Raw genomic sequence first — 27,673 nt, 5'->3', positions numbered from 1 at the left:
CCTGCCCACAACCACCACGACAAACAAACAACCAAACACTTACATGTAACACACACTTACAAAAACCAAACACACATACAAAAAAAGGTAAGGAAGACAAATCAAACAAACAAACATGAATAAACTGGGAATAAAAAACGGTGGTAAAAACTGGAGGCCTGTTAAAATGTGTTACATGTTCAAAATACTGGTGAGGTATGGAATGGGGCTAGACCTGTATCGGTTGGTTCTGCACCTGATACTAGACAAAGAGTCAGAATTCCTTGCAGGTGGCAGCCACTTTCTATGCTTGGTTGAAGACAGGAGCGAGTTACCAAAATTCAAAGAGAGCTGGGCCCAATTTCATGGCTCTGTTTACCGCCGAATTCTGCGCTTACGATCACAATTCCCCGCTTACGTGCAAGCGCCGAATTTCTGCGCTAGCCTTGTAAGCATAGAATGCTTGGTAACGTGGAGTACGCATGCGCAGAAGCCAAATTTTGCCGCTAACCCGTGAAATACGCTTGCCGTAAGCACAGAATTCCCTGCTTCCGTAAGCCCCGATTCTGTAAGCAGAGCCATGAAATTGGGCCCCATTCAAGCCTTCATCAGCCTTTATATTTGTTTACATTCTTTCAACAACTTTGAACATGGGGTCATGTATCCAAGCAGTCGCATATGAGGGCGTAGTTTAAGTTTTCATGAAATCAAAAGCATTCGTGTTTAAACTAAAATTACACTTACAATGTACAATGTTAAAAATACGGTTTTTCCAACCACATACTTACACTTTACCAGAGCCATTGTGTTTGTGCACATATACTAAATGTGCAATAAATGATGTCTAAAGCAAACTTAACCCCATTACAAAAAACAGGGCCTAGCTTTATGGCTCTGCTTACCACCAAACTCTGCGCTTACCACCACACATTCTTTGCTTACTGTGCGAGCCCTGAATATCTGCGCAGGCTTTCAAGCAAAGAATACAAAGTAACAATAAGTTTGCAAATAAGCAAACAATTCCCTGCTAAGCTGTGAAATACACCTCATGTAAGCGCAGGTTTCCCCGCTAAAGGTAAGCAGAGCCTTTGCTAAAAGTAAGCAGAGCCATGAAATTTGGCCCAGGGGTTGATTTAAATCATTCACAAACAGCCAATATCGATGGATCGCAAATCACAAAATCAGTTGCAAGTTTGCAACCGAAATTTGGCCCAGGGGTTGATTTAAATCATTCACAAACAGCCAATATCGATGGATCGCAAATCACAAAATCAGTTGCAAGTTTGCAACCGATTTAAAAATCTGAATTCACTTAAGTGATACGATTTGAAATCCAACGAAGCCTGTCGCCAGCCTGTAGCAAATTGGCGATTGATTTTTGCGAGGCGCTCTTGAGTGGACACAAAACTAAAATCTATCGTAAAAACGACGTTGCACCCGCTGTATGTGAATATTGCTCATGGAACGTGGATAGGCCTACTTATTGTAATGCAGGCTCATTTTGTGTAGTTGTTTATGATGGCCCAGTTAATTATTGAACTTCAGTGGTTTGCTTATTAGATTAGATTAGATTTATTGTCCACGTTAAAAAACATAGAAATTTGGCATCCACTGGCCAAATACAAGTATACACAATCAATTTCAAAACTATATAAATTACAAAATAAGATATTAGAAATACAAACAACAAAAGACCCGCAAACTTAAATAACTGCACCAGCCAAAACAACACCAACCGGTCACATGGGACATCATGACATCATAGGCTTGAAGACACACCAAGCCTTCCTACTTGAATGTAAAACAATTGAATGTAAAACAACTGTTAAGTGGATGAGAGATGTCTTGCATTATTTTGTGTACATTACTTTAAGCATGAGTCTTTTTCATACAGTGAACCAATTGAATCCAGATCAGTTCCAATTAACAATGAGCGATTTTCCTTGGTCTCTCCAGTTTCTTTGCATTTTGTTTAGACAGATTACCAAAGTTACAGATCAAACAAAAAGTGAGAATACTTTGAATCAGTGACTGGTAAAAAAGATTTGAGATCCTATTGTCAACGTGGAACTCTTTTAGTTTTCTCAAGAAGTGCAACCTTTGGTTACATGTAGCTTTACTAGAAAGTAATTGTGAATTAGTGTTCCAATTGAGTTTATTGTCAATAACTGTGCCTAAATACTTGTACTCTAAAACCTGCTCAATAGGATGATTAAAGAGCCAATAAAGGATGATCTCGATATTTCAACTATTACCTTTTTATGGTTAAATAGACATCGTAGATACGGGTTAATAACTATTTTACTCTCAAATTTGCATTTAGTAATGAATAACTCAAGTCAAAAATGCACACGGCCGCGTGGCTTTTTCAGCCGAGAGTCAAAAACAGCTTATCTATTATAATGACCTTTGACGCCAGTGACGATATTCCCCTAATAGGGTTTGAACACAGTCTCCAGCTTTGGCAAACTGAGGGCGCTATTTTTCACACCAAATAGCCGCCACTGATGTCACGATTCCTTTGTCACGCAGGTTTGTTTGACCCCGCGTTTTTCAGAAATTTGGCTAGAAGCGTTCTGTAGAAAAAACAGTTTTACCATGTTTGAACGTGCAGCTATTAGAAAACTGTAATATCTACATGTATATATTTGAGATAATCCTTTATTGGCTGTTTAAGAATGACCAGGGATTCATCGACTGCAGCTGAGCGACGGAAGTCGAAGATCATTTCCTTGGTTTTCTTGACGTTAAAGACAGTGGACACTATTGGTAATTGTCAAAGACCAGTCTTCTCACTTGGTGTACAGTATCTCAACATATGCATAAAATAACAAACCTGTGAAAACTTTAGCGCGATCGGTCGTCGGTTGTCACACGAAGTTGTGTGCTTTCAGATGCTTGATTTCGAGACCTCAAGTTCTAAACTTGAGGTCTTGAAATCAAATTCGTGGAAAATTACTTCTTTCTCGAAAACTACGTCACTTCAGAGGGTGCCATTTCTCACAATGTTTTATACTATCAACCTCTCCCCATTACTCTTTACCAAGTAAGGTTTTATGCCAATAATTATTTTGAGTAATTACCAATAGTGTCCACTGACTTTAAGCACTAAATGGTGGCGCTCACACCAGTCGACAAACTTTTTGGCAGCACTAATGTATTCAGTGGAACCATTGGTCCAGTAACCGCTAATACTTTATGATCGCAAAAGAAAGTTAAGTGAAATCGGCCCCAGGTCTCACAACATTTGTACACATAAAGCTAACTTCCCCTTCACTATCAACAAGAAATTTCATAAGTTCATAAGTAGAGGCTAAACTAAACCAACTTACCATCAATGGGTGACAACACAACACCTACACAATTTTACTACAATTTTTACAAGGCTCACATAATCATGGTAGTTCACCTTCACCCACCTACACTGTACACTGTGCCTGATTTGTCATCCATTTCAATTGTTTCATAGAACTTACAGTATTTATTTGATAAATATCGATATGGATGGATACGCACATTCCCCCAAAAGTATCATGTTGAGACATATTTTGTTCTTTCCTGTGTCCATGCACTTAAATATTTTCCAGAGACTTTTTACACAAACAATTCATGTGGAGCACCCCAGTCTTTAGAATTCCCCAAATGGAGACCTTTTACTTCTTCTTTTTGTTTTGTCACTGATCTCCATGCTACCAATTAGAAGAAAGGACAGAAGTACATGTACATGTAGTACAATGTATGTATGCTCAAACACATTGCATACATGTTTCCTTGAAAACAGTGCAACTTCTAAGTAAAGATAACGTCTGTTCTGGTCATTACCACGAAGTGAAGACCGGGACCGAACACTGCTTTGCTTTCCCTAGTTAATTACCAATCATCTTACATCCTTGCATAATAAAGTGCTGCAGCGTACTTAACTGTGGTAAAGCTGCAGTGATGCTGCTGAATAATCTTCAATAACATTACTCATGTTTTCGAATGACTCCAAAAACAAGCTCTGCAGTGGATAAAAAGAAGTGTGTAAAACAAACTATTTTATATTTCACAAGGTCTGTACAAAATCAATGGAGAGGTTGTCAATTTGCTATTAAGTTGCTATAAAACTTTTAACCGTCATTCAACAGTAAAACTTGTTTTTTTTACACAGTAACTTGATTAGACTGATGCTTCTAAGAAATTCATATTTGGTCAGAAAGGACGAACCCCTTGGTGCATATATTAATTTTTTTTAAAGCAAAAAAAGGAGATGTTCAACCATGTTTTTATCAAAGAATTTCATTAGAGGGCGGTATATTTGGGAATTATAGATTTTAAGTTACACTAGGGGTACAGGGGAGGGCTACTTGGCAGGGTCACAATACAAATCACTGTGGCAAACAACCCATCCTAAGTTAAGACGAATCTTAATGCTTTGTGAAATCGTACACTTGTCCGTCTTTTTTCCGTTTCGGCATTGTCGATCCCATCCATATTTTCCAGTTTCCAGAGAACCCAATAGTGACTCTTTCCCAGTCCCGTTTATATCCCGTTTTGTTTATTTTGTTCCCGTTCAGTTTATTATTTTCTGTTCTGTATAGTTTTCAAACCCCTTTGCTTCCCCCCCCCCTCACCAGCCTCGTTCATTTCCCCCCCCCCAACTCCCTGTCCAACCGTGTGCCCCATAACCCTATGATCCCGTCCCATATCTAACCCACGCCTCCGTGCCTCTCCCGTCCCCGCGATCCCCTGCATTGGCATTGTTCTTTGCTTGCCACTGTTTGCCCATAACTCATATTTTCCAGTTTCGGGCGGGTTCCGTTTTGTTTCCCGTTTAATGGGCTTGATTTCCCCCCACTCAGTTTAATATTTTCCTGTCCCATGTCCCATATCATGATAGTCCCTTTTAATTTTGTTCAATCCCTACCTCAGCCCTGTTCATTTTCCCCGTCATTTCTATTTTTGCCGTTTCCCCATCCCTCGTTCCACAGACGTACTACTTTGTGCCCCTACATCCTTTCCCCGTCCAGAATCTAACCCGTGCCTCCTTCCCGTCATCCCGCCCGTGAATTGTTCTTTGCACTTTTTGCCGTACCATAACTTTCTTGTTCCCCGCGCGCGGGTCTCGCCAGTCAGGTGGTTCTCCGTTTCGTGTATTTTTCTCTGTCCAGTTTTTTTTCTTCCCTGTGTCCAATGTCATCATTAGTCCCTTTTTCTTTTTCCTCTTTCCGTATTATTTTTCCAGCCCCTTTACTAATGTTCCCTACAATTTTTGCCGTTCCCCCGCCCTCTTCCAACAGACAGACCACACTACATGCCACATCCATCTCCCTGTCCCCACAACGTGCTCTAATAACCCCCACCAGCCTTCGTCACAAAGGACGCTTGCCCTCAACCACAAAGTTATACACGCTCGCGCTTTGACTGTGACGTCACAAACAACACATGCCCCAACCCACGGGTACCCCGAAATTTACCCAGGACGCATCATTTCAGCAGGGTGCGGGCACCACTTGCCAAACAACAATGGCGGCGCCCATGCGATTTAAGCGCTTTTATAATATAGATGTATGACTGTTTATATAGTTCCAAATTTGACATGTTTTTGGTGGTCCTAGCTACCGCCTTGTGCACCAATGGGTTAATGCACTCAATATTGTAAATTTAAAGTAATTCAATACACAATACATAAAAATTGTATTGTTTTTCAAAGAGGTCAACAAAATTTAAATATTTCCTGAATTTAAAACATTTTCTGAACAACAGAAACATTTACAATGCAAGCCCCACATGAGAACAGCTGATACAAAATGTGAAATGGCATGAAATGGATTATTAAATCAATCGAGTGTCTTTGTGAAAGGTATACTTTTATAAAAGCCTTCACTGATATTTATTCTGAGAAAATTGTCATTGGCTGTAAATGCTTATATCTTACAACAAGATAATTTAAAGGAACGTTACAGAATTGGTAAGAAACAAAATTCCCTTTTTTTTTTTAGGTGATTAAGCTAGCAACCGCTTGTGAAATAGGTTTACTCTTAAGCAAATGTTTTTGCTACGTCATAAGCAAACAAATTTTGACCTAGGTGTCCGTCGCAAAATAATGCCATGGATCGTAAACTTCCTGACGGCACGCCGCCACAGAGTTTGATACCCTTCTGCCCTATCAGAATGGGAAACCATCTCCTGTGGAGTACCACAGGGTACGAAGTTTGGACCCATCGCATTCATTGGCGTTATAAATGATGCTTCTGAAAGTACCGACTCTTCTAGTTTTAAGTATGTCGATGATCTAAGCCTTGCTGAGGTCCGTCCTGCCAATATGCCTACTCGGATTGACTTAGACCTTCAGGACCTTGAAGATTGGGCTGACAGTAACCACCTTAAAGGAACACGTTGCCTTGGACCGGTCGAGTTGGTCTTTGAAAAGCGTTTGTAACAGTTTGTTATAAAAATTGATATGGTTAGAAAGATGTTGTAAGTATAATACAAAGATCTACACAAATATGCCTCAAAATTGCGTGGTTTTCGTTTTACCTCGTCGACTATTACGGTCGGCCATTTATGGGAGTCAAAAAGTTGACTTCCATAAATGGCTGACTGTGTTAATTCACGACGTAAAATGAAAACCAGGCAACTTTGAGTGATACTTGTGTGGATCATTATATTCTACTTTTAAAACATCTTTCCAACCATATACACTTCATAACAAACGGTTTCAAACGCTTTTTTATAGACCAACTCGTCCGATCCAAGGCAACGTGTCCCTTTAAGCTCAATCCCTCTAAATGTAGGGTTATGCAAGTGTGATTCAATAGAAACCCTCCATGTCCTCCTGATATGAAGATTGCTGACAAGGGGCTTGAGCTGGTTACTGAAACCAAGCTTCTCGGTCTTACTGTTCAATCAGATCTTAAATGGGACTCTCAGGTCAATGATATGGTGTGTAAGAGCAGTCGCAGACTTTACATGCTTGGTCGTCTCAAGCGTTTTGGTGTACCCATTGAGGACTTGGTATCTGTGTATGTTGGCTATATGTGCGTCCTTCAGTTGAGTATGCGTCCCCTGTGTGGCATGGTTGCATCAGTAAACAGCAAACTCATCAAATTGAAAGAATTCAAAAAGAGCGTGTCACGTGATCCTTGGGAACAACTATACTACATACACAGATGCTCTTGACCTCATGGGTCTCCAGACGCTTGAAGATAGACGTGATCAATTATGTAATAACTTTGCTGTAAAATGTAGTACCTCTGAAAGATATGCTGGTTCCCTCATAACAACAACACTCACAGTATGGGACTTCGCAATGCTACTAAATATATGGTGCCTAAACATAGGACTAAGCGTTATGGCAATAGTGCAATCCCATTCCTTACTCAACTTTTAAACCAATCTTCTTAGACTGGAGCTTCCACATTGGCTTTTGTTTTAGTGGTGTAACTGTGGGCTGTAAATTTTATTTTCAATGCTATAGTATGCCCTCATAAATGAGGGTCTCCCACATCTTGTACTTGTTTGTTTATATAATTTTTTTTAATCAAATTTGTCTTCCCATTTTTGCCATCATTGTTTTTGTCCTCTGTTCAGTTTTTAACTGCTGGGGTTACCCTTTTTTAACTGGTTTATTCCATAGTGGGGTTTCAATGTACATGTATAAGAGGGTTCCCACAACACCCTGTGCATCTGTTTATAGTGTCTTTTAGTGGTTTATCTAATATATATTTTTATTTATTGTTGTCTTCTTTTATAATGTTCCTATGTACCCCGTGGTGGTGCAATTTTATGTCTTTTATCTGTGCAATTTTATCAATATTTTTACCTTGTAATGCCACATTATTCAGCTTCGTGTTGCCAGTTGGTTCTTTAATAAAAATGAATGAATGAATGAATGAATGAATGAAAATTTGCTTACCGTTAAGCAGCCCTATGAAATTGGGCAATGCACACAGTGCAACATCATTGCAATACGTTGTAAGTGTGACGGCGCAGCTGTGTGTATTTTACGTGTGTGCTTGTGTGTGCGGTAGGTGTAACGAAGTATACGAGTGTCTAAAATGCTTCAGAAATGTTGAACAATGTATCTTCTTCTTCTTAACTCTCAAGTTAGTGCATAACCTATTAAAGCCATTGGACCCTTTCGGTAAACAGTATTGTCCAAGGCCCACACTTCGTGTATCACAACTTCTATATCAAATAACAAACCTGTGAAAATTTAGGTTCAATCGGTCATCGGAGTCGGGAGAAAATAACGGGAAAACCCACCCTTGTATCCGCGCGTTTCGCCGTGTTATGACATGTGTTTAAAATAAATCCGTAATTCGATATTGTTTTACTGTTTTCTCAAAAAGTAAAGCATTTCATGGAATAATATTTAAAGAGAAGTATTTCACCACTACCTTCTGTAAACCCTGTAAGTTATTTGTAAATCTGTGAACTTTTTTTTTTTCTTTCTGTACCGAAAGGTTCCAATGGCTTTAAGGGGCGCTTTGAACCATTACAAATAGGAAATATCAGACAGACAAGGTGATGATTTTTTTTATTGCCAATCTGCATTTATATCGCCCGCCATTTTATCGGTACCTTCTTCTTTTTTGCTTCAGCGCAAACAATCTAAAATGTTGCAATGTGATGTACATACATGTGCTAAATAATAATAATAAGACTTGTATAATGCGCACATATCCACCCTGCTGGGTGTTCAAGGCGCAGTAAAACCAAAAACAAAACAAAGAAAAACAGACACAACAAAATTAGTCCTTAAATACCTGTGACATAAGATAAGTTTTGAGAAGAGATTTGAATTTTGTGGTACAAAGACAAGATCTAAGATTAAGTGGTAGAGAGTTCCAGATGCGTGGCGCAGCTGAAGAAAAAGACCCGTCACCCCACGAGTGTTGAGACTTGGGTTCAATGAGGAGAAGCATGGAACTTGATCGAAGATTTCTTGATGAAGTGTAGACTTGAAGCAGTTCAGAAATAAAGTGGGGAGCCTTGCCATTAAGAGCTTTGTGGACAATGAGCATCAGCTTGAAGATGATTCGTTGAGAGATAGGGAGCCAGTGTAGTTGTTTCAGAATGGGGGTGATAGAACAGGATTTTCTTGACAGTGTCACAATGCGGGCAGCAGTATTTTGGAGCCGTTGAAGTCGGGAAATCTGGTTGTAAGGAAGACTGTAGAGAAGAGCATTGCCGTTTTCAAGACCAGAAGTAACAAATGCATGAATGACCTTTTCAGTGGCACTTTTGTCCAAGTACTTGCGAATCTTACCTATATTCTTGAGTGATGTGATATGATGATAGACGAACAATGTTGTTCATGTGTGGCTGAAGTGTCATCGTTCATACAAAATTAACCCCTAAGTTCCGAGCTTTCAGCGAGGGAGCTATCCGAGCATCACCGATGGAAATGTATGGCAGTGAAACCTTTGTTGACGTGACCCAAATAGAAGGAACTCTGTCTTATCATCATTTAACTTCAGGAAGTTTTGTTGTGTCCAACGTTGAATCTTTTGGATGCATTTGTCAAGTCTTGCAATAGATGCGTTGGCGTTTTCTTGAGAAGATTTATCAGTGGTGTATAGCTGAGAGTTGTCTGCGTACACATGGTAATTCAGATTAAATTTCAGGATGATTACTCGAATCGGTAATCTGTGTGCTGTGAGAGATCATGTCAAGAGATTAAGTCATTGAATCTTCTTGCGCCAAGGTAAGGAGATTACTAAAAGCCATTAAATAATGCCTTTTCAAAGCATTTTACAGTCACTTCCAGTTTAGACAGATCAAAAGGTCAAAAAAGGGTCACCAACATATCCATTTTTGTGAAGTTAGTAAAGCCCTTTCATAATGTATAGATTGTCAATATAGCTTATGTGGTTGAGGAAATATGAGCTAATGAAATATTTATGACTGTAGAAGAGACTAACTACATGTAACAGTAAGGGACATATATGGTTTAAACGGCTTGAACGAAGACTATTGTGCGCGCTCTAGGGATGATCACTGAAGCGTGACTCTGCTGCGCTGCTAATACTACAGGTGGTGTAGGCCTAGGTGTAAAATGGTTATGCACATACCAATGGGGGATTTACGTAGTTCTTTAGACATGAATTTTGAAATTTGCAACCTCTCTTTTGAGCCGGAAGACAAAATCAAAATGGGGTCATGTCTGTGAGGCGTTTACGTAGTTTTTAATGCCCTTTCCTATGATGTATTGATTGTAAAAAACCCTCATGAAGATCAAAAGTTATGATTTTTTGAAATAAAAACTTTGAATTAGTGTATCTCGTCAATTGATGACGTCATCGTGACGTAACAACTTTTGTATCATCTACTGGTTATTGTCTACCTGTGTGCAAAGTTTCAACTTAATGCAAGCTTCGCATCTATGCTTTTTCTTGCGGACAATCGACAGCGAGAAGAATAAGAAAAACAAACTAGATATAGTGTTTGTAAAAACAAACACTAGGTGTTCGGCTATTGTTGGGTCAGTGTTTGAATAAATGAAACGAGTATTGTAAGTATCCCGTCAAATTACAAAGAAATCAAAACCAAACAGTTTTCTTGATGTGTAATAATTTTATGGAAAAAGCATCAAAAAGTGTACAGTTCAACCTAAAAGCCTTAAAATAATGCCTTTTCAAAGCATTGTACAGGCTCTTCCAGTTTAAAAAGGTCAAAAAGTCAAGAGAAGGTCACCAACATACCCATTTTTGTGGAATACGTGAGGCCCTTTCATATGATGCATAGATTGTCAAAATAGCTTTTGTGTTGGAGGAAAAGTGAACTGATGAATAATGACGACTGGAGAAGAGACTAACTAACCAGAAGGGAAATGTTTGTTGAAAACGCCTTGAAAACAGACTACGTACGTAAAGCCCTTTCATATGATGTATAGATTGTCAAAATAGCTTTTGTGGTTGAGGAAATGTGAACTGATGAATAATGACGACTGGAGAAGAGACTAACTAACCGGAAGGGAAATGTTTGTTGAAAACGCCTTGAAAACAGACTACGTACGTAAAGCCCTTTCATATGATGTATAGATTGTCAAAATAGCTTTTGTGGTTGAGGAAATGTGAACTGATGAATAATGACGACTGGAGAAGAGACGTACTAACCGGAATGGAAATGTTTGTTGAAAAGCCTTGAAAACGGACTACGTACGTAGAGCCCTTTCATATCATGTACAGATTGTCAAAATAGCTTTTGTGGTTTAGGACATAGGAACTATGCATAATGACGACTGGAGAAGAGACTAACTATCCGGAAGGGAAATGTTTGTTGAAAACGCCTTGAAAACAGACTAAAAACGAGGCTATTTATAGGAGAAAACAAAATTAAATACAAAAATAAACAGTACAAATTTTGGTCGCCACGTGGTCTCCCATCGAAATACTGACTGGGCCCGATTTTGCTTAACCTCAGTGACCGGACGAGAACCGGTGTGGCGGTTTCAGTCTTCCGCCGTGTTAAGTTTTCCGGGTGACGTAGTCGGACATATCAGCATGTGGTTCGAACGGTTTTAGCTTTCCGGCGTGTTCAGTTTTCCGGGTGACTTATCAGATACCTCCGCGAGTACCCTGGCGAGTACTGTAGTTCTCTCAGCAGTGACCCCAAATTGTTTATATTACGATTCTTTTCTGTATAATCTCTTGCCGCATGGGTACAACTTTAAGCAGGTCACAGTCTGCTTGCATAAAAAACAACTCATACGATCCACGAGTTTGCCGCTAGTTGTACTCAACTCGTGGACGCCGCCATGACAGCTACTGGAGGGTAACGAATGACTCAATATGGCACTAAAAATGGACTACTTTCGCTTGCTGTGCGCAGGCATCGCATGACGTAATGCTACCGTATTTGGTCATTCGGAAAACTGAACACAGCGGAAAGTTGAAACCGCCACACCGGTGTTATCGTAGATAAAACTAATTAATTACTTTGGAAGAAACTGACATTATGTTGAGAACGCCTCGAACGCAGACTAAAACGATCAAAACGTGGTGCAGAGCATGACTATGCTCCTCAATGCACCGCATACTTACACGTGGTGACCCCAATGCACCGCATGCTTACACGTGGTGACAAAGTACGTGTACATATAATCGTAAAATCTTTACGCGCAATCAATGGGGAATTTTGTAGTTCTTTATACATGAATTTTTAAATTTTAAACCTCTCTTTTGAGCCGGAAGACAAAATCAAAATGGGGTCATGTCTGTGAGGTGTTTACAGAGTTTTTAATGCCCTTTCCGATGATGTATTGATTGTAAAAATCCCTCATGTACATCTAAAGTTATGATTATGGTTTTAAGTGAGGAAATATCATGCAGTGGTGCACAATTCAGACCGTTTCGAGACTCCTTAAGTTTTGAATTCGGTTGGTGTAATTACGCTTGTCGAAATTATCTTTGAACAAGATTTCCGCAAAACGTAAGGGATAAAGAAATAGCTTAGCTTTGGCCCATATCGTAGGAATTTGTTTTTACTGAAACAGCAACTTTTGCACATGCAGGGAAAGTGTCCGACCAAAGAGCTACAAGAGCAAACATTACGACTCGATGACACATGGTGCAGGAGATAATCTTTGGTTACCTATAAGCATTGAATTCGCGTGACCTGACATCTAATGATGTCATGATGAAAAAAATGAACGAAAATTATAATTAGGTCTCCGTTCTACAAACTGGAGTTAATTCAAATTTCATCTTGCACTGCTGTTTGACATAATTATTCCACTTACTGCAAGTACTGATTTGTACTTTTCAGATTGATATGCTTGCGAAGATAATATTATTAAAATTTCCACCTTAGTTTGTATTTGTGAATTATTCATGTTTGGAGCATTATTAAGGTTCCAACAGCCAGTGTGGATGTTTTTTATTGTCATTTATGAGCTAGCAACTATTAGTGCAACTTTCGACATGGCAACAATGTTAGCTCACCATTTAACTGTTTACATCTGTTTTCATAAATATAAAAGTCATAAAAAAACTTAGCTTAATAATTTTTTTTTAATGACTTTTATATTTATGAAAACAGATGTAAACAGTATAATGGGGAGCTAACATTGTTTGTTATGTCAAAAGTTGCACTAATAGTTGCTAGCTAATAAATGACAAAAAACAACTTCCACACCGGCTGTTGGAACCCTTAATAATGCTCCAAACATGAATAATTCACAAATACAAACTAAGGTGAAAATTTTAGCATGTGAACTTTTAGTGCACCCCAGTTAAAATCTAGGGACGAAGGCTTGAATCGTGTGGACTAATTGTTCAGACCCTACGTGATTGTTTGGGGTTTCCCTCTTTAATGGTTGCCTATACCACATCTAAAACTGAAATTTCTTAACCACTACACGAGTATCTTCAGGTATATGGTTCTTTCGAAAAAGATTTATAAAGAAAAACTTTACATGTAGTGGTTGTATATTTACAAACACTAATTGTTCGGTGTACACATCTAATTTTTTAAATCAGAACTTAACCCCTTTAATCCTAACCCAATGTGTTTTATAAAATGGGTGGGATTCGAACCTACAAGGTTTGCACTGCTGGAGCAGATCTCTTACCGCTGCTAGAGCAGGGCCCCATAGAGCTGCTTAACGGTCGATTTTGTGCTTATTGGGCGCAACTAGCAAACTTTTCATTTCATAACCTCGCTTAAGACATGTCAAAAGGTCAAGAGAAGGTCACCAACATATCCATTTTTATGAAGTACGTAAAGCTCTTTCATATGATGTAAAGATTGTCAAAATAGCTTATGTGGTTGAGGAAAACATGAACTTATTAAATACTGATGACTGTAGAAGAGACTAACTTATTGAAAGGGGGGAAATGTATTTTGAAAACTCCTTGAACGCAGACTGTACACGAAGCTGGGGTGTTTATGGATGAGCACTGGAGCGTGGCAAGCCATATGCCCAATAATTCGATAAACACTGTTTATTGCCGATAAACACTGTTTATCGCCGATAAACTATGTTTTTCGATCGATTAACACTGTTTTTTCGAGAAAAACTATGTTTATCACGTGATAAACATTGTTAATCTCGATAAACACTGTTTATCGAAAAACTATGGAGGAAGAAAAAAAAGAGAAAAAAAATAGAATTTAGTGTTTGTAGAAACAAACACTAGGTGTTCGGCTATTGTTGGGTCAGTGTTTGAATCAATAAAAAAGTGTTGTTAATAGCTCGTCAAAGTTCAAAGAAATCAAACGAAAATGTTTTCTCGATATGTGATATGGTAAAGCATCAATGTCTGGTTTAGAAAGGTCAAAAGGGCAGGAGAAGGTCACCAACATACCCATTTTTGTGAAGTACGTAAGGCACTTTCATATGATGTATAGATTGTCAAAATTGCTCTAGTGGTTGAGGAAATGTGAACTGATGAATAATGACGACTGGAGAAGAGACTAACTAACCGGAAGGGAAATTTTTGTTGAAAACGCCTTGAAAACAGACTAAAACGAAGCTATTTATATAGGAGAAGAAAAAAATTTAACAAAAAAATAAATAATACAAAATTTGGTCGCCAATTGGTCTCCCATCCAAGAACTGACCAGGCCCGATTTTGCTTAACTTTAGTAATCGGACGGGAACCGGTGTTATCAATGCAGTACGGTCGTAGATAAACCACAAAATGTACGTTTGAAGCAAATATACAATAAACTCGATTTGAACCAGAAGACAAGGTAAAAAAGGGGTCATGTCTGTGAGGCGTTTACGGAGTTTTTAATGACTCAATGACTCAAATCACTCATGTATATCAAAAGTTATGATTTTTTGAAATAATAAACTTTGAATTAGTGTACCTCGTCAACTGATGACGTCACCGTGACGTAACAACTTTATTATAATCTACTGGTCGTTGTCAACCTGCATGCAAAGTTTCAACTCTATGCAACCTTCACAACTTTGCTTTATCTGGCGGACAATCGACTCTGAGAAGAAGACAATAAACTAAAAAAAAAAAAAAAACGAACAATAACAAAGAGTTGTTCGGGCTGTTGCCCGAACACCTAATAAGAGGTGTTCTGGGCTTTTGGCCCAAACACCTAAAAACCAAACAATAACAATGAGTTGTTCGGGCTGTTGCCTGAACACCTAAGAAGAAGAAGTATCAATAAAATAAAATAAAACGAACAAAAATAAGAGGTGTTCCTGGCTGTTGCCCGAACACCTAATTATGTGGTGAAAAGCATAACACATCATACAAGATATAACTTCAGTACAGAAACACATTTAAAGAAGAGCAGTTATTAGAGGGCAAGCCTGAAGTGCACACGTCTTGGCAAAAGCATTTAATTTACATACATACCTCATCACAACCCCATCGTTGGTACCAGTGTAGATATGCTTTCGCACCAAACATCACTTTTGCTTTAGACAATACATTCTGGGCAAACTGAGAAAAGCTGCTGCTGTTGGCACATACAGTCAGGGAATTTTCATCTGCTGCAGGACCATTGGGGTTTTCTGTCCCTAAGAAAAACAAAATGAACATTATTGGGATTAAGTACAACAAATAACAGAATAAATCACATCCTACAATACACAAAGTTAGATTGTTATCCTTTTGAGTTGCTGTATGGACCACAAGGAAAAGTCAAAGTGGGTTGAGTTTATAGAGCGCACCAAATGTGTAAGATTATCATGTTCTAGATAAGTTTACTTAATAATAATAATAACAATAATAATCATGACTAGAAATTTAGAGTTTGTTTTAAAACAAACTCTAGGTGATCGGTTTTCGGGAGTAAAAACCTGGTGTAAAACAATATTCCACTTTGCTTTGTTCTCAAGATTTGCACTCAAGTTTCACCTCAGTCGAACATTGGTTTGGCATACACACAGCTTTGAAAAGTGCACCTTTAAAGCAGTACCACCTGACACATGATAACCCCATCAAGCTAAGATTGCACGGATACGTTGCCATTATGAAGGAGATTATGTATACCAATTTTGAAACAATTGTCATAAACTCTGACACAAACATCTAGTAAAAACGTATTTTTAGATGTTTATAATCTGCCGCTAGAGGGCGCACTTATTTTTGGTGACATCATCAGTAGTGTTTTTTTAAACCTGACCTTTGCCAGACTTGTTTGCTGTGATGGTAAAGCAACAAAGGATGTATATTTCAACCTAATAGCCCTTAAATAACGCCCTTTCAAATCATTTTTACAGTAATTTCCGGTTTGACAAGGTCAAAAGGTCAAGAAAAATTCACCAACATGTCCATTTTTGTTAAGTACGTAAAGCCCTTTCATATGATGTATAGATTGTCAAAATGGCTGATGTGGTTGAGGAAATATGAACTTACGAAAAATTTATGACTGTAGAAGAGACTAAATAACCGAAAGGCAAATGTACCTGACATTATGTTGAAAACCCCTTTGAACGCAGACTAAAACGATCAACACGTGGCCCAGAGCGTGACTATGCTCCTCAATGCACCGCATACTTACACGTGGTGACCGCAATGCACCGCATACTTACACGTGGTGACAAAGTACATGTACATGTAATTGTAAAATCTTTACGCGCAATCAATGGGGGAATTTTGTAGCTGTTTATACATGAATTTTAGAATGTTCAACCTCGATTTTGAACCGGAAGACAAGATCCAAATGAGGTCACGTCTGCGGGGCGTTTACGGAGTTTTTAACGACCTTTCCGTTGATGTGTCGATTGTAGGAATCCATCATGTAGATCAAAAGTTATGATTTTTTGAAATAATAAACTTTGAATATTTATAACTCAAGAACGGATGACGTCATCATGACGTAACCAACACAGTATTCCACTCCTAATGCATATCTAACTAAAAAAAAAACTAACAATAACAAAAGGTGTTCGGAGCTATGCTCTGCTCCGAACACCTAAGAAGAAGAAGTATGAAGAAAAAGAAGAAAACAAAAACGAACAAAAATAAGAGGTGTTCCGGGCCGTTGCCCCGAACACCTAATTATATTAAAGACTTGTAATGCGCACATACATGTATCCACCCTGTTGGGTGTTCAAGTAAGGCGCAGTTAAACCAAACACAAAACCAAAACAGGCACAACTGTTTAGTTGAGAAGAGATTTGAATTTTGTGGTACAAAGAAAAGATCTACATGTAAGACCAAGTGGTAGATAATTCCAGATGCGTGGCGCAGCTGAACAAAACGACCCGTCACCCCAGGAGTGTCGAGACTTGGGTTAACTGAGGAGAAGCATGGAACTGGATTGAAGATTCCTTGATGGAGTGTAAACCTGTAGAACTTCCAAGATATAGTTAGGAGCCTTGCCATTGAGTGCTTTGTGGACAACGGGCATGAGTTTGAAGTTGATTCGTTGTGAGATAGGGAGTCAGTGAAGTTAGTTGATAGAACAGGATTTTCTAGACAGTGTCTCGATGCCGGCTGCTGTGTTTTGGAGACGTTGGAAATCTGGTTGTTTAGAAGAAATACTGATGATGGTTGGAACAGAATTTCAGGTCTTTGGGGTACTATTTCCGGGCGGGCTACTAGCAGTTACTCTTGCAAGAGTTGTCAAGCCAAAAGGGGCTATCAGCACAACCTTGCAGTCATCGCCTTCTCTCTCTGATAGCACTCTCGACAACAGGGAAAATGGGGTATTAAAGGCATATGCCAGCAATATACATGTATCCCAAGCCATCGACAATGCATCGATGTGCCATGAAGGCGGGTAGGGTCCCTGGAGCAGTATACCAGGAGTTCCACGTTTGCTGTTGATGAAAATAGTTTTCTGTGCGGACAGTCCATCTGGTTGAACAGCAGCTAGACGACGCTGGGGAGTAAGGTCCACTCCATATAGGTACAATTCTTCCCCGTGACAGTGCGTCAACGAGGATCGCTAAGACCACTATCCTGTTTGTCTGGCACCACTCGAAAATTTTCACACAAGGAGACACAGGCTTGCGAACCGAGTGCCCCCCTGGTGGCTGATGTACATGTATGCAACTACGATCTTGTTGTTACATCTGATGGGGACATGGCGTACCCTGAACAGTCGACATTCTAGGGCCTTCTAAACTGTCCACATCTCCAACAGGATGATGTGAAATCCCTGCGATTTGGCAGGGAGGGGGGTCAATGATGCACCCCAGCCAGTCAGTGAGGCATCGGTTGTGATCGTGGTCATGGGTTGGTGCTGTATAAAAAACATGCCCTAGGCCATATTTACCTCTAGTAGCCACCAGCGGACTCATGGGAGTGTATGGTGGCCGATACAAACCCGATGGCTTATTGGTTGCCGTTTGGGTGGATGGAAGACTAGGAGGTGAAGCTGAATCAGGCACATATGGACCCTGCAAAAGGGTATTAAATCCACCATACTGGCGATAAGTCCAAGTAATCCTAGCCACGCCACTGCTGGTTTCGTCGACTCCAGTAAGAAGAGACAAACACATACGACAGACACTCTTTGGAGGTCGATCCAAATTAAGTCAGACATTGTGTCGTGACTTGTCCTTGATGATAACGAACCCTATGGCTTTAAGTGCGCTGCATGCCTCCATTTGAGACAAACTTACAGTGAGCCAGTTGTCGAGGTACAGGAAAATTGTATAACCTTGTCTATGGAGCCTTGCCCCCAGTTGAAAACCAAAGGGAAGGGTTACAAACTCATAAGCCCTTTGCGCGTTTGATAGGGGTGGACCGTTGCGTGAAGTTTAAACATCCTTTAGATTTACATGTATAGATGCTGCCCATGAAGGTGTTGGTACCTAGACGGTGTGTCCATTCGAAAGATTCAAAATGGGCGGCCATGAGCCGGTCTCCTACTTTGGTATCAGAAAGAAACTTGACATGAAGTCTGAAAATTATTGACTCGGGAGTGCTACGCGGATGGCTTGCTTTTGTAAGAGGGATTGGATCTCTCCCTCAAGGGCTTTGCATTGTGCCCCAAGTGTGGGAACAGGTTTCTGGCGGATAAGTTTGCCTGACGTGGGGGTGGGCAGGTGGGTGGTGCTTGCGAATTCTAGGAGGTAGTCTTCACTGACTGTTCTAAGCACACGGGATAAGTTTCGTCCGAGACCCCTAAAAAATGATCAGGAGGGGGCCACATCAAATGTTTGGACTAGCTCGCTTATGCCAACCTTCAAAATGAAATACTGGCGGCCTGGCCACCTGGGCTGTCGGCTGCTGTGGCCTGCTGGTCTGAAAGGCAGCTTGTGCTTCGCAGGTCACTGTCTGAGACGCAGTTCGTCCTCAATGGCCACGAATAGCTTTAACGGGCAGCGTTTGGGGATACGAAACCCTGTTCCAGGTGTCTGGGGTTTGCTCCCACTCTGTGGTGTCTTTTTTTACAGAGATTAATTTTCTCTGTGGTATCAAGACGTTTTGCTTTGCCCATGGCCTCCTTGAATTTCTTTTTTGATACTGGAGGTGCGACACCAAGAGGACTCTAAGCAGGTCACTGTGGCACCCTGGCGTCTCCACCTGACAAACCCCAGAACAATTTCAAGAGGCTTTTGAGCACTTGATGCACGAACACCAACAAAATGATGTTCAAAAAAGAAAGTAATACACCCTTGAGTAGTAACATGGTTATAGTCTTACTTTGAGAGGGATACTCAGTAAAAACAAGATATGTTGAAATCAAAGATCTTTAGGTTTATAACAAGTCTTTTCATAATACCTACCTGTCCAAAAATCTACCGGAAATGGATTCCATTTGACGCAGTTGTAGGCAACCTTCAGCTGGTTTTCTACTGCTTGAAGAGTATGTGGAAAAGTATTACTTGCATTACCTCGTATCACAGCTAAGCAAGCCAATGACGAGAACTATGCAAAAAAAATTAAGGACCAATAAATGATTAATAGGAACTACAATTGTGCACTGTGACAAAGCCTATGCAACAAGTTGTCACAATGTTTATTGGATACGTACATGCATGTACATGTAGCTGAAATAGGCATTCCTAATGCAAACAACTACATGTAGTATATACATGTACTACATGTAGGTCAGCAGCCGATTTCACGAAACTTTACTCAACTGCGTAAGTCCACGTTCGAACGTTTATGGAACAACTTGCGCCAAAAAAGTTGTGCAAGTGGACTTACATGTACGCAGTTGTGTAAAGTTTTGTGAAATCGGCTGCAGGACTTTATAAAATGTGAATGGTAAAAACTATGTAAACTGCGCCAATAAAGTATCTAAACACTTACAAATGGTCAGATTTATCGGAACCTGAAATAGTATACAAAAAAATAATTATTCATTTCTATTCACCGTTAACTTCTGCACATTTTGACACATCTTGTATTGCGCTACGATGTTGTTGGGTGGATTTATGGGCACTTGAGTGGCTTAAGGTCGAATTTCGAAAGTTGCAAAAGCCCCTATTCACCACAATTCCAGAAGGGAACTCGCACAAGCACCACACACAGACAAAATCAAAAGACACAAACTCATTTCGTTTACTTGACCATGAAATTTATTGCCGTATCTTTAACTTTAAAACTGCTGATATCCTGTCCTCAGTTCTTAGTGTGTCCTCCATCACTGTCCTGAACGCCAAGGAGTCGTCTTCTCATACTCCCAATGAGACCTCTGATCTGTACCTGGTCAATCCCCTGCCATTTCCTGATCAGGATGCGTCGCAATGCCTCGAGAGTGGTGTCAGGCTTTATGGACTTGTTCACTTTCTCACTTTCTTCTGCTGCAGAAGTCACCCTCGGACGGCCACTCCTTGACAGGTCGTCCCCATTTCCCTGAGCTTGGTAGCCATTTCATCATTTACTGACCGTTGCTGGTGACGTTGTAACCATGAGCTGCAGCTCGCATCGACGTACCGGCTTCTATCAAACCAACGATCCGTCCTCTTTCCTGTTTGGTCATTTGAGCCATCTTTCCTGTTATCTTGAACCACCTTTCCCTATCTCATCATAATCAGGGATTCTGGCTCTTAACCCGTATTGTTGTATGCCTCCCATCTTTGACCCCTTTGCTTGGTTACTGACAATTATTGCTGATGTTCATCACAACCGATTTATCAAACAAGCGACCAAAAAAATCGTTTATAAAAGGTGGGCAAAAGAAACGCTGATCTTACTCGTCACAATACAACGATTTAGCTTGAATAGGGGCTTTTACAACTTTTGAAATTCGACCTTAAGCCACTCAAGTGTCCATAAATCCACTAAACAACATCAGAGCGTAACACAAGATGTGTCAAAATGTGCAGAAATTAACGGTGACTCGAAATGAATAGTTATTTTTTGGCATACTATTTCAGGTTCCGATATATCTGACAATTTGCAAGTGTTTAGATACTTTATTGGCGCAGTTTATATTGATGTCACAAACTCTTCTCTCAAAGCTAAAAATTCCCAGAAATTATTTGTGTATTTGGTTTATCGGGTAAGTATTGAGTATACGGTGCTAAAACACATCGGTGTATATATGGGTAAAACCAAAATGATATGCTTTATCCATGATGCAAATTTAACATCTTTAAATCGTTTGCAGTACCTGCTGCTAAAACATAGGATTCGAACTGTATCTAGCCACCGGGCAATCTCTGTGGTCTAGTTGGTATTACACTGATCTAGAGTTGCAAAGGTTGCAGGGTCGAATCCAACCCGAGTAATTATATGCCTGTGATTTTTTTCCCGCCGAACTCGGGTAAGTACTCAGTATATACAGTGCTATCACACATCGATGTATATGGGTAAAAGTCAAAATGATATGGTTTATTTTAAAGCAAAATGCGATTTTTTGCATTTGTGTCAATGTTAACAAGCACATTTCTCAATTACATATGTACACTGACCATGTTAGCACTACTGACAGTCTTGTTGAGCAGTTTAGGCAAAGTAATGGTTCACCTAAAATCTGGCTATGCTTAGCTGTGATTCAGTGATCTGCATGGCCTTTTGTAGTTGACATTTGGGTTGTGTCCATGAATATCAATGAACAGTTCATCATTGTTCATTAACATCAGTTCATGAACTGACCAGCAAAGTTCTTCACGATGATCATGAACAGTTCATGAATGACATGAAGAGTATGATGAAAAATTCAAATGACAATTTCTTGATTCTGCCCAGTGGCAGGCAGTTAATAACTTATAATTCAGATTGGTAGGCTCATAAACATGTGTATGTCAACATTAACAATCATTACTTTTCAATATTGTTGTACCAAGATCATGCTATATGCACACATAAACACGGCTTTGGTATACAATATATAGTAACATCAGTTTCCTATTTAAGTGCTTAATCCATTTATTTTTTATTTTTTGGGTAATTTTTGTAATTTTACTCTTGACTCAAAAAGTTAAGCACAATTAAAGTGGACTGACCAAAAAACCTTATACTTTTTGGACATCAAATTAAACCCAAGTTTTGGCAGTCATACATTTATGAATTAAAAAAAGTGTTGATGAACCTCGTTCACGATCATTATCATTAAAACCATGAACGTCCATCAAACATTCTTGATTAGTTCAATAACCTGTTTATCTGCAGTTGAGTTGAGCTGCAAAATAAGTTTAGATGGACTTTCTTTAAAATTCATGAAGTTCATAAAAGTCCACTTAATGTTCATTAATTTAATGGGTGAACAGTTCATGAATTTGGTTCATTAACTTCTGTGATGGTCAGTGGACTGATCATGAACGTTCTTTAAGTTCATTCTTGAAATGTATGCATATACACCAGGGTGCATACAACCTTATCAAATCAAACCTGTCGGTTAGGGGAAATGCTTTAGTAGTAGCTCGACAGATAAATATAGTGAAGTAGACAACAACAAAGTAAAAATAAAAATAGTACTAATAAAACTACGGTTTAGTCATGCGTGTTTGTAACATAACTAAAAACTGGGGTTTTGGTTGTTGGAACAAGAATAGAAAATGGCATGGATAATCAATCATTTTGTCATGTTTGGTCGTAATACCTGAAGGAACTCTGTGAAATTGCTGTACAACTGTAAGGAAAGATCAAAGAGGGGTCATATCTTGACTTAAACGTCAAACGTGTAGTAAGGTATAAGACGCTAAAAGGAATTATAATTTTTTGAAATTATACTATTAAATTCTGTTTGCCAATTAAAAAAGGATACCAAGTTTCCATGCTGATCATGTCTCTTGAGTGAGTTGACTAAACCACTTGCAACTGTGCTCCAAGAAGGAGATCTGTAAAATAATGTGTAAAAGTAGAGCAGAAAAAGGCAGTGAATAAATTTCATCTGACCATGGAAAACTCAAATCTAGAGAACGTTGGCCCATTGTATTTGGAAGACTTCAGAGATATTCATCACATGTTTGCTTCTGGCCAGAGACAAACAATGTGTTGTTCAGCATTTTTATAACCCTATAAACTAAATAGTCCAAAAAACATTCTCTTTTAACAAATGTCACTCTCCATCATGTCCATCATTCACTCTTTCAGATTGATCCACCTGAAAATTCAGATGTTCTGAATTTGAACAAAGATCAAATACAGAACTAATTAATGTTCACACCAAGTATTACATGTAATTAAAACACTCAGGTTTCCTAAATGATAACGATTTATATGACCAGCATCAATCTGACTTCTGTGACAACCATAACAACGATTTTGCTATCCAAAATGACCAACTGAAAGGGATGGACAACCACATTTTGATGTTTACTATTTTTGATTGTCGGCAGCATTTGATACAGTTGACCATGCCACATTCAATTGCTTCCAAATTACGATTGTGCTGCTTTAAACTGGTTCAAGTCCTACCTGATTGAGTCAGTTTTCCCACATCAAAGATTCAACCTCTTCCACTGTCTCTCTTTATTTCTCTGTCTCACCTTGCTGTATGCAACACCACTTTGAGAAATAATTCAGCTAGTCTATCAAAATTTTGTTGTGTAGAAGACATCCAACTATTTGTCTGTACATGTATATCTACATGTACGTCACTCTTGGCAAAATAAATTAAGCTATGCACAGATCCAGTAAAGTGGTGGATGATACAAAACTGGCTCCCATATTCAACAGACCACAAAACCGTTGTGTACATAAGAGTGACCATGACATTCCAGGACCTTTTCTGGCAGGCAAGATACTAACTGGCCATCTGTAAAAGAACTACATGTACCTTGACAGTTGTGCCTACATGTACTTCTTCTAGATGTTTCCCCAGTGCATTTGGAATGGTGGCAAGTGCTTCAATCACCAGAAGCATGACCAGACAGGGATTGCTTTTACTTTTACTGCTAGATCTTTTCCTTCTCCTTGCAAGCCACCCTTATATCACGCGGCACAGCCGTGTCAATGAGATAACACATCTTAAATGGTGTTTGAAGCTTTGCATGGTGTGGAGAATAAGAGTAACTATAAATACTAGCGGGATAAGCGCGGCAACCCCGCTAGAAAGCTCAACGTAAAAATGCTGCAAGTGTAGCGTTGTGTACAGGGGAGGGCTAAAGTGGCTGGGCAGGGTCACAATACAAATCACTGTGGCAAACAACCCATCCTAAGTTAAGACGAATCTTAGTGCTTTGTGAAATTGTACACTTGTCCGTCTTTTTTCCTCGGCATTGTCGATCCCATCCATATTTTCCAGTTTCCAGCGGATCCCGATAGTGGTTCTTTCCCAGTCTATATCCCGTTTCGTTTATTTTGTTCCCGTTCAGTTGGTAATTTTCTGTCCTGTTTAGTTTTCAAACCCCTTTGCTTTCCCCCCCCCCCCTCACCAGCCTGGTTCATCCCCCCCTCCCAACTCCCTGTCCCACCGTGTGCCCCTTCCCTATCCCGTCCCATATCTAACCCACGCCTCCGTGCCTCTCCCGTCCCTGCGATCCCCTGCATTGGCATTGTTCTTTGCTTGCTTGCCACTGTTTGCCCATAACTCATATTTTCCAGTTTCGCGCGGGTCCCGTGTGGGTTTTTCCCGTTTTATGGGCTTGATTCCCCCCCCATTCAGTTTAATATTTTCCTGTCCCATGTCCCATATCACGATAGTCCCTTTTAATTTTGTTCAATCCCTACCCCAGCCCTGTTCATTTTCCCCCTCATTTCTATTTTTGCCGTTCCCCGTCCCCCGTTCCACAGACGTACCACTATGTGCCCCTACCTCCTACCCCCGTCCAAAATCTAACCCGTGCCTCCTTCCCGTCATCCCGCCCGTGAATTGTTCTTTGCACTTTTTGCCGTCCCATAACTTTCCCTGTTCCCCGCGGGTCCCGCCAGTCCGCCAGTCAGGTGGTTCTCCGTTTCGTGTATTTTTCCATGTCCAATTTATTTTTTCCCTGTCCAATGTCATCATTAGTCCCTTTTTCTTTTTCCCCTTTCCGTATTATTTTTCCAGCCCTTTTACTAATGTTCCCTACATTTTTTGCTGTTCCCCCGCCCTCTTCCAACAGACGTTCCACACTACATGCCCCTTCCATCTCCCTGTCCCCACAACGTGCTCTAATAACCCCCACCAGTCTTCGTCCTGTCGTAGTGCCCCCCCCCCCCATGCATTGTTCTGTACTGTATGTACGCGCGAAGTTACTGGACGCTCGCGCCGTGCTGTGACATCACAAAGGACGCCTGCACTCAACCCCAAAGTTACTACACGCTCACGCTTTGACTGTGACGTCACAAACAACACATGCCCCAACCCACGGGTACCCCGAAATTTACCCCACGAGGCATCATTTTAGCAGGGTGCGGGTACCACTTGCCAAACAACAATGGCGGTGCCCATGCGATTTAAGCGCTTTTATAATATAGATAACTAATAATAGTAAACTTGCTGGTACAACCATAAGTAAAATCTCTTCTGAAGGAGTGGTGGCTCTGAAAAGAGCCAGTTTGGTCTCGACGTTTCAAACCGTATACTCTGCTCGTCTTCAGAAGAATGCTGGACTACTGGTGGTGGTGGAGCTTGTGTAAGGCTGGAGGGATGCACTTTAGGGCGGGAAGGATCGAAGCTGCTCTTGTCTGGTGAAGCGTGCGAGTTGGTTGTTTGCTGGATGTGTGTGCGTTGGAGTGTGTCAGTGTTGTGGTGAGCTGCTGCTGGAAGTGTGGGCTTGAGAAGTGGTGACCAGATGTCATTGATGAAGAATCCGATGTCTTGTGGAACTGTGTTGTGAGCCTTGATTTCGATTGCCTCCCTCACTCTGTGATGATGACAGAACTTGACTGGTGCGATGAGCTTGGCTTGTTTCCATTTGATGTGTCTAGGTGTCCTAGTCTGCCGTAATTGCTTGATGTTCCTTGATTCTGGTGGATATGTTGCGGCCGGTCTCCACGATGTAGACTTTACCACATTCGTAGGGAATGTGGTAAACGCGTAAAGACGAGCAGAGTATACTGTTCGAAACGTCAATTGACCAAACCGGCTCTTTTCAGAGCCACCACTCCTTCAAAAGAGATTTTACTCATGGTTGTACCCGCAAGTTTATTATTCATATTTATATTTATATTTATAGTTACTCTTATAGCACATCTTGTTTGTCTTATCTAAGACTACAACATCTGGAAGCCTATGTTCTTTATCTTCCAGTACGCGCTAATTCTCCCTAAGGCGCCTTGTCAAAACCTCCAGAGCGTTCCTCTGCTGACAAGCTGCGGACTGGACAGCAAATAGCGCCGTTAATTAAGGACCTCAGACAGTCCGTTGAAGAATGGCCATGTGCGTTGAAGCACGGCAAAGTTTAATCAGCTGCCCATGTCAGGCGCTATTGTTGGTGTAACAATAAGTTTCATGAATAAACAGGTTGTATTTTCAGGTCATGAATATCAGCAGCTTAGACACGGACATGCCGTCAGCTCATAAATACCATCGTCCTGGAAGCGGACATGACATCCTTGTTCGAGCTTTTGTACGAAGTAGCAACCAGTTGAGGGGGTGTGTTCCTTGCCTAGGTACTAGGGACACCTGTGGTTTGGCCGAGTGTGAACCTGGGGGGCTATTAAGTGCTCCCGTCAACAGTTCACCTGGTAAATCTGGTTGAACTGCAGAACCAGGCAGAGACCCCCGTTGCTGGGCAGTAGAGATTGTAGCTGGTAGTATAACTTTAACAATCCACCCAGAAACAGTACCAGTTGAGGTTGGGTTGAACGGTCAAAGCGTTGTGTGTTCCCGTGTAGCTCCTTGGTGTGTAAAATTCAAGTATGCTATAACAAGGCACAACAATTTTACTTCTTGGCAGTTGAGAAAGAAGTCAAGCTCAGGACAAAATATTTCTGGAAGGGAAAAACCTCAGTGGTTGATTCTAGGTTTGGGAAGTTGATAAGTGCGGCAAAACGAACACCTTCATGTTCCCACGAAAAGAGACCAGGTTCGGTTGAAAGAGCATGGACCTCAGATTCTGTGGTGAGCTGTGGAGGCTGCTAAAGGAAGACTGTCTTGACCAAGAGATCAAGTAGATATGGAGAATAAGAAGATCCAGCCAGTTCGGAGGGAGGCTTCATCAACATGCGAAGGACAGTGCTGATATCCCAAGAAGAAGTGAGTATCTTAATAGGTGGCCCCTCTAAGAACAATCCTTTTGGTCAGTAGAGGTATAGCAGTATTATGGAACAGAGTAGAATCATCATCGTACCTATGATGTACTGCTGATGAGGTTGATCTGTAGTCTGGAGGCCAGAATTAAAGGGGGAGAGTAAACAATCCCCTATGACAGTTACAGATGCAGAAGAGGGAACAAAAACCTTCCTTGGTACACCATCAGGAAAAGAGTGGTAGGTGATTGTCATACTTTGTTCTACAGGAC

General features: G+C 40.3%; 1 protein-coding gene across 3 annotated transcripts in view; it reads right to left on the bottom strand.

Annotated features, from left to right (window-relative positions):
• Window positions 1–27,673, bottom strand: part of LOC139939454 (tubulin delta chain-like) — a 116,058-nt gene continuing 88,385 nt past the window's right edge. Inside the window, exons 9-12 of one of the 3 annotated variants that reach the window (XM_071935384.1) lie at window positions 23,050–23,122; window positions 19,619–19,760; window positions 15,288–15,451; window positions 1–3,979 (exon numbers count right to left, since the gene is read on the bottom strand). In XM_071935384.1, coding sequence (XP_071791485.1) covers window positions 3,896–3,979; window positions 15,288–15,451; window positions 19,619–19,760; window positions 23,050–23,122 — 463 coding nt within the window. In that variant the 3' untranslated portion in view covers window positions 1–3,895. The other 2 variants (XM_071935383.1, XM_071935385.1) reach the window with 2 other exon arrangements.

Source organism: Asterias amurensis, chromosome 7 (genome assembly GCF_032118995.1).
Source record: "Asterias amurensis chromosome 7, ASM3211899v1".
NCBI classification, from domain to species: Eukaryota; Metazoa; Echinodermata; class Asteroidea; order Forcipulatida; family Asteriidae; genus Asterias; species Asterias amurensis.
Note: the sequence above shows the minus strand (reverse complement) of the source record. Positions and strands in the feature narration are given on the sequence as shown.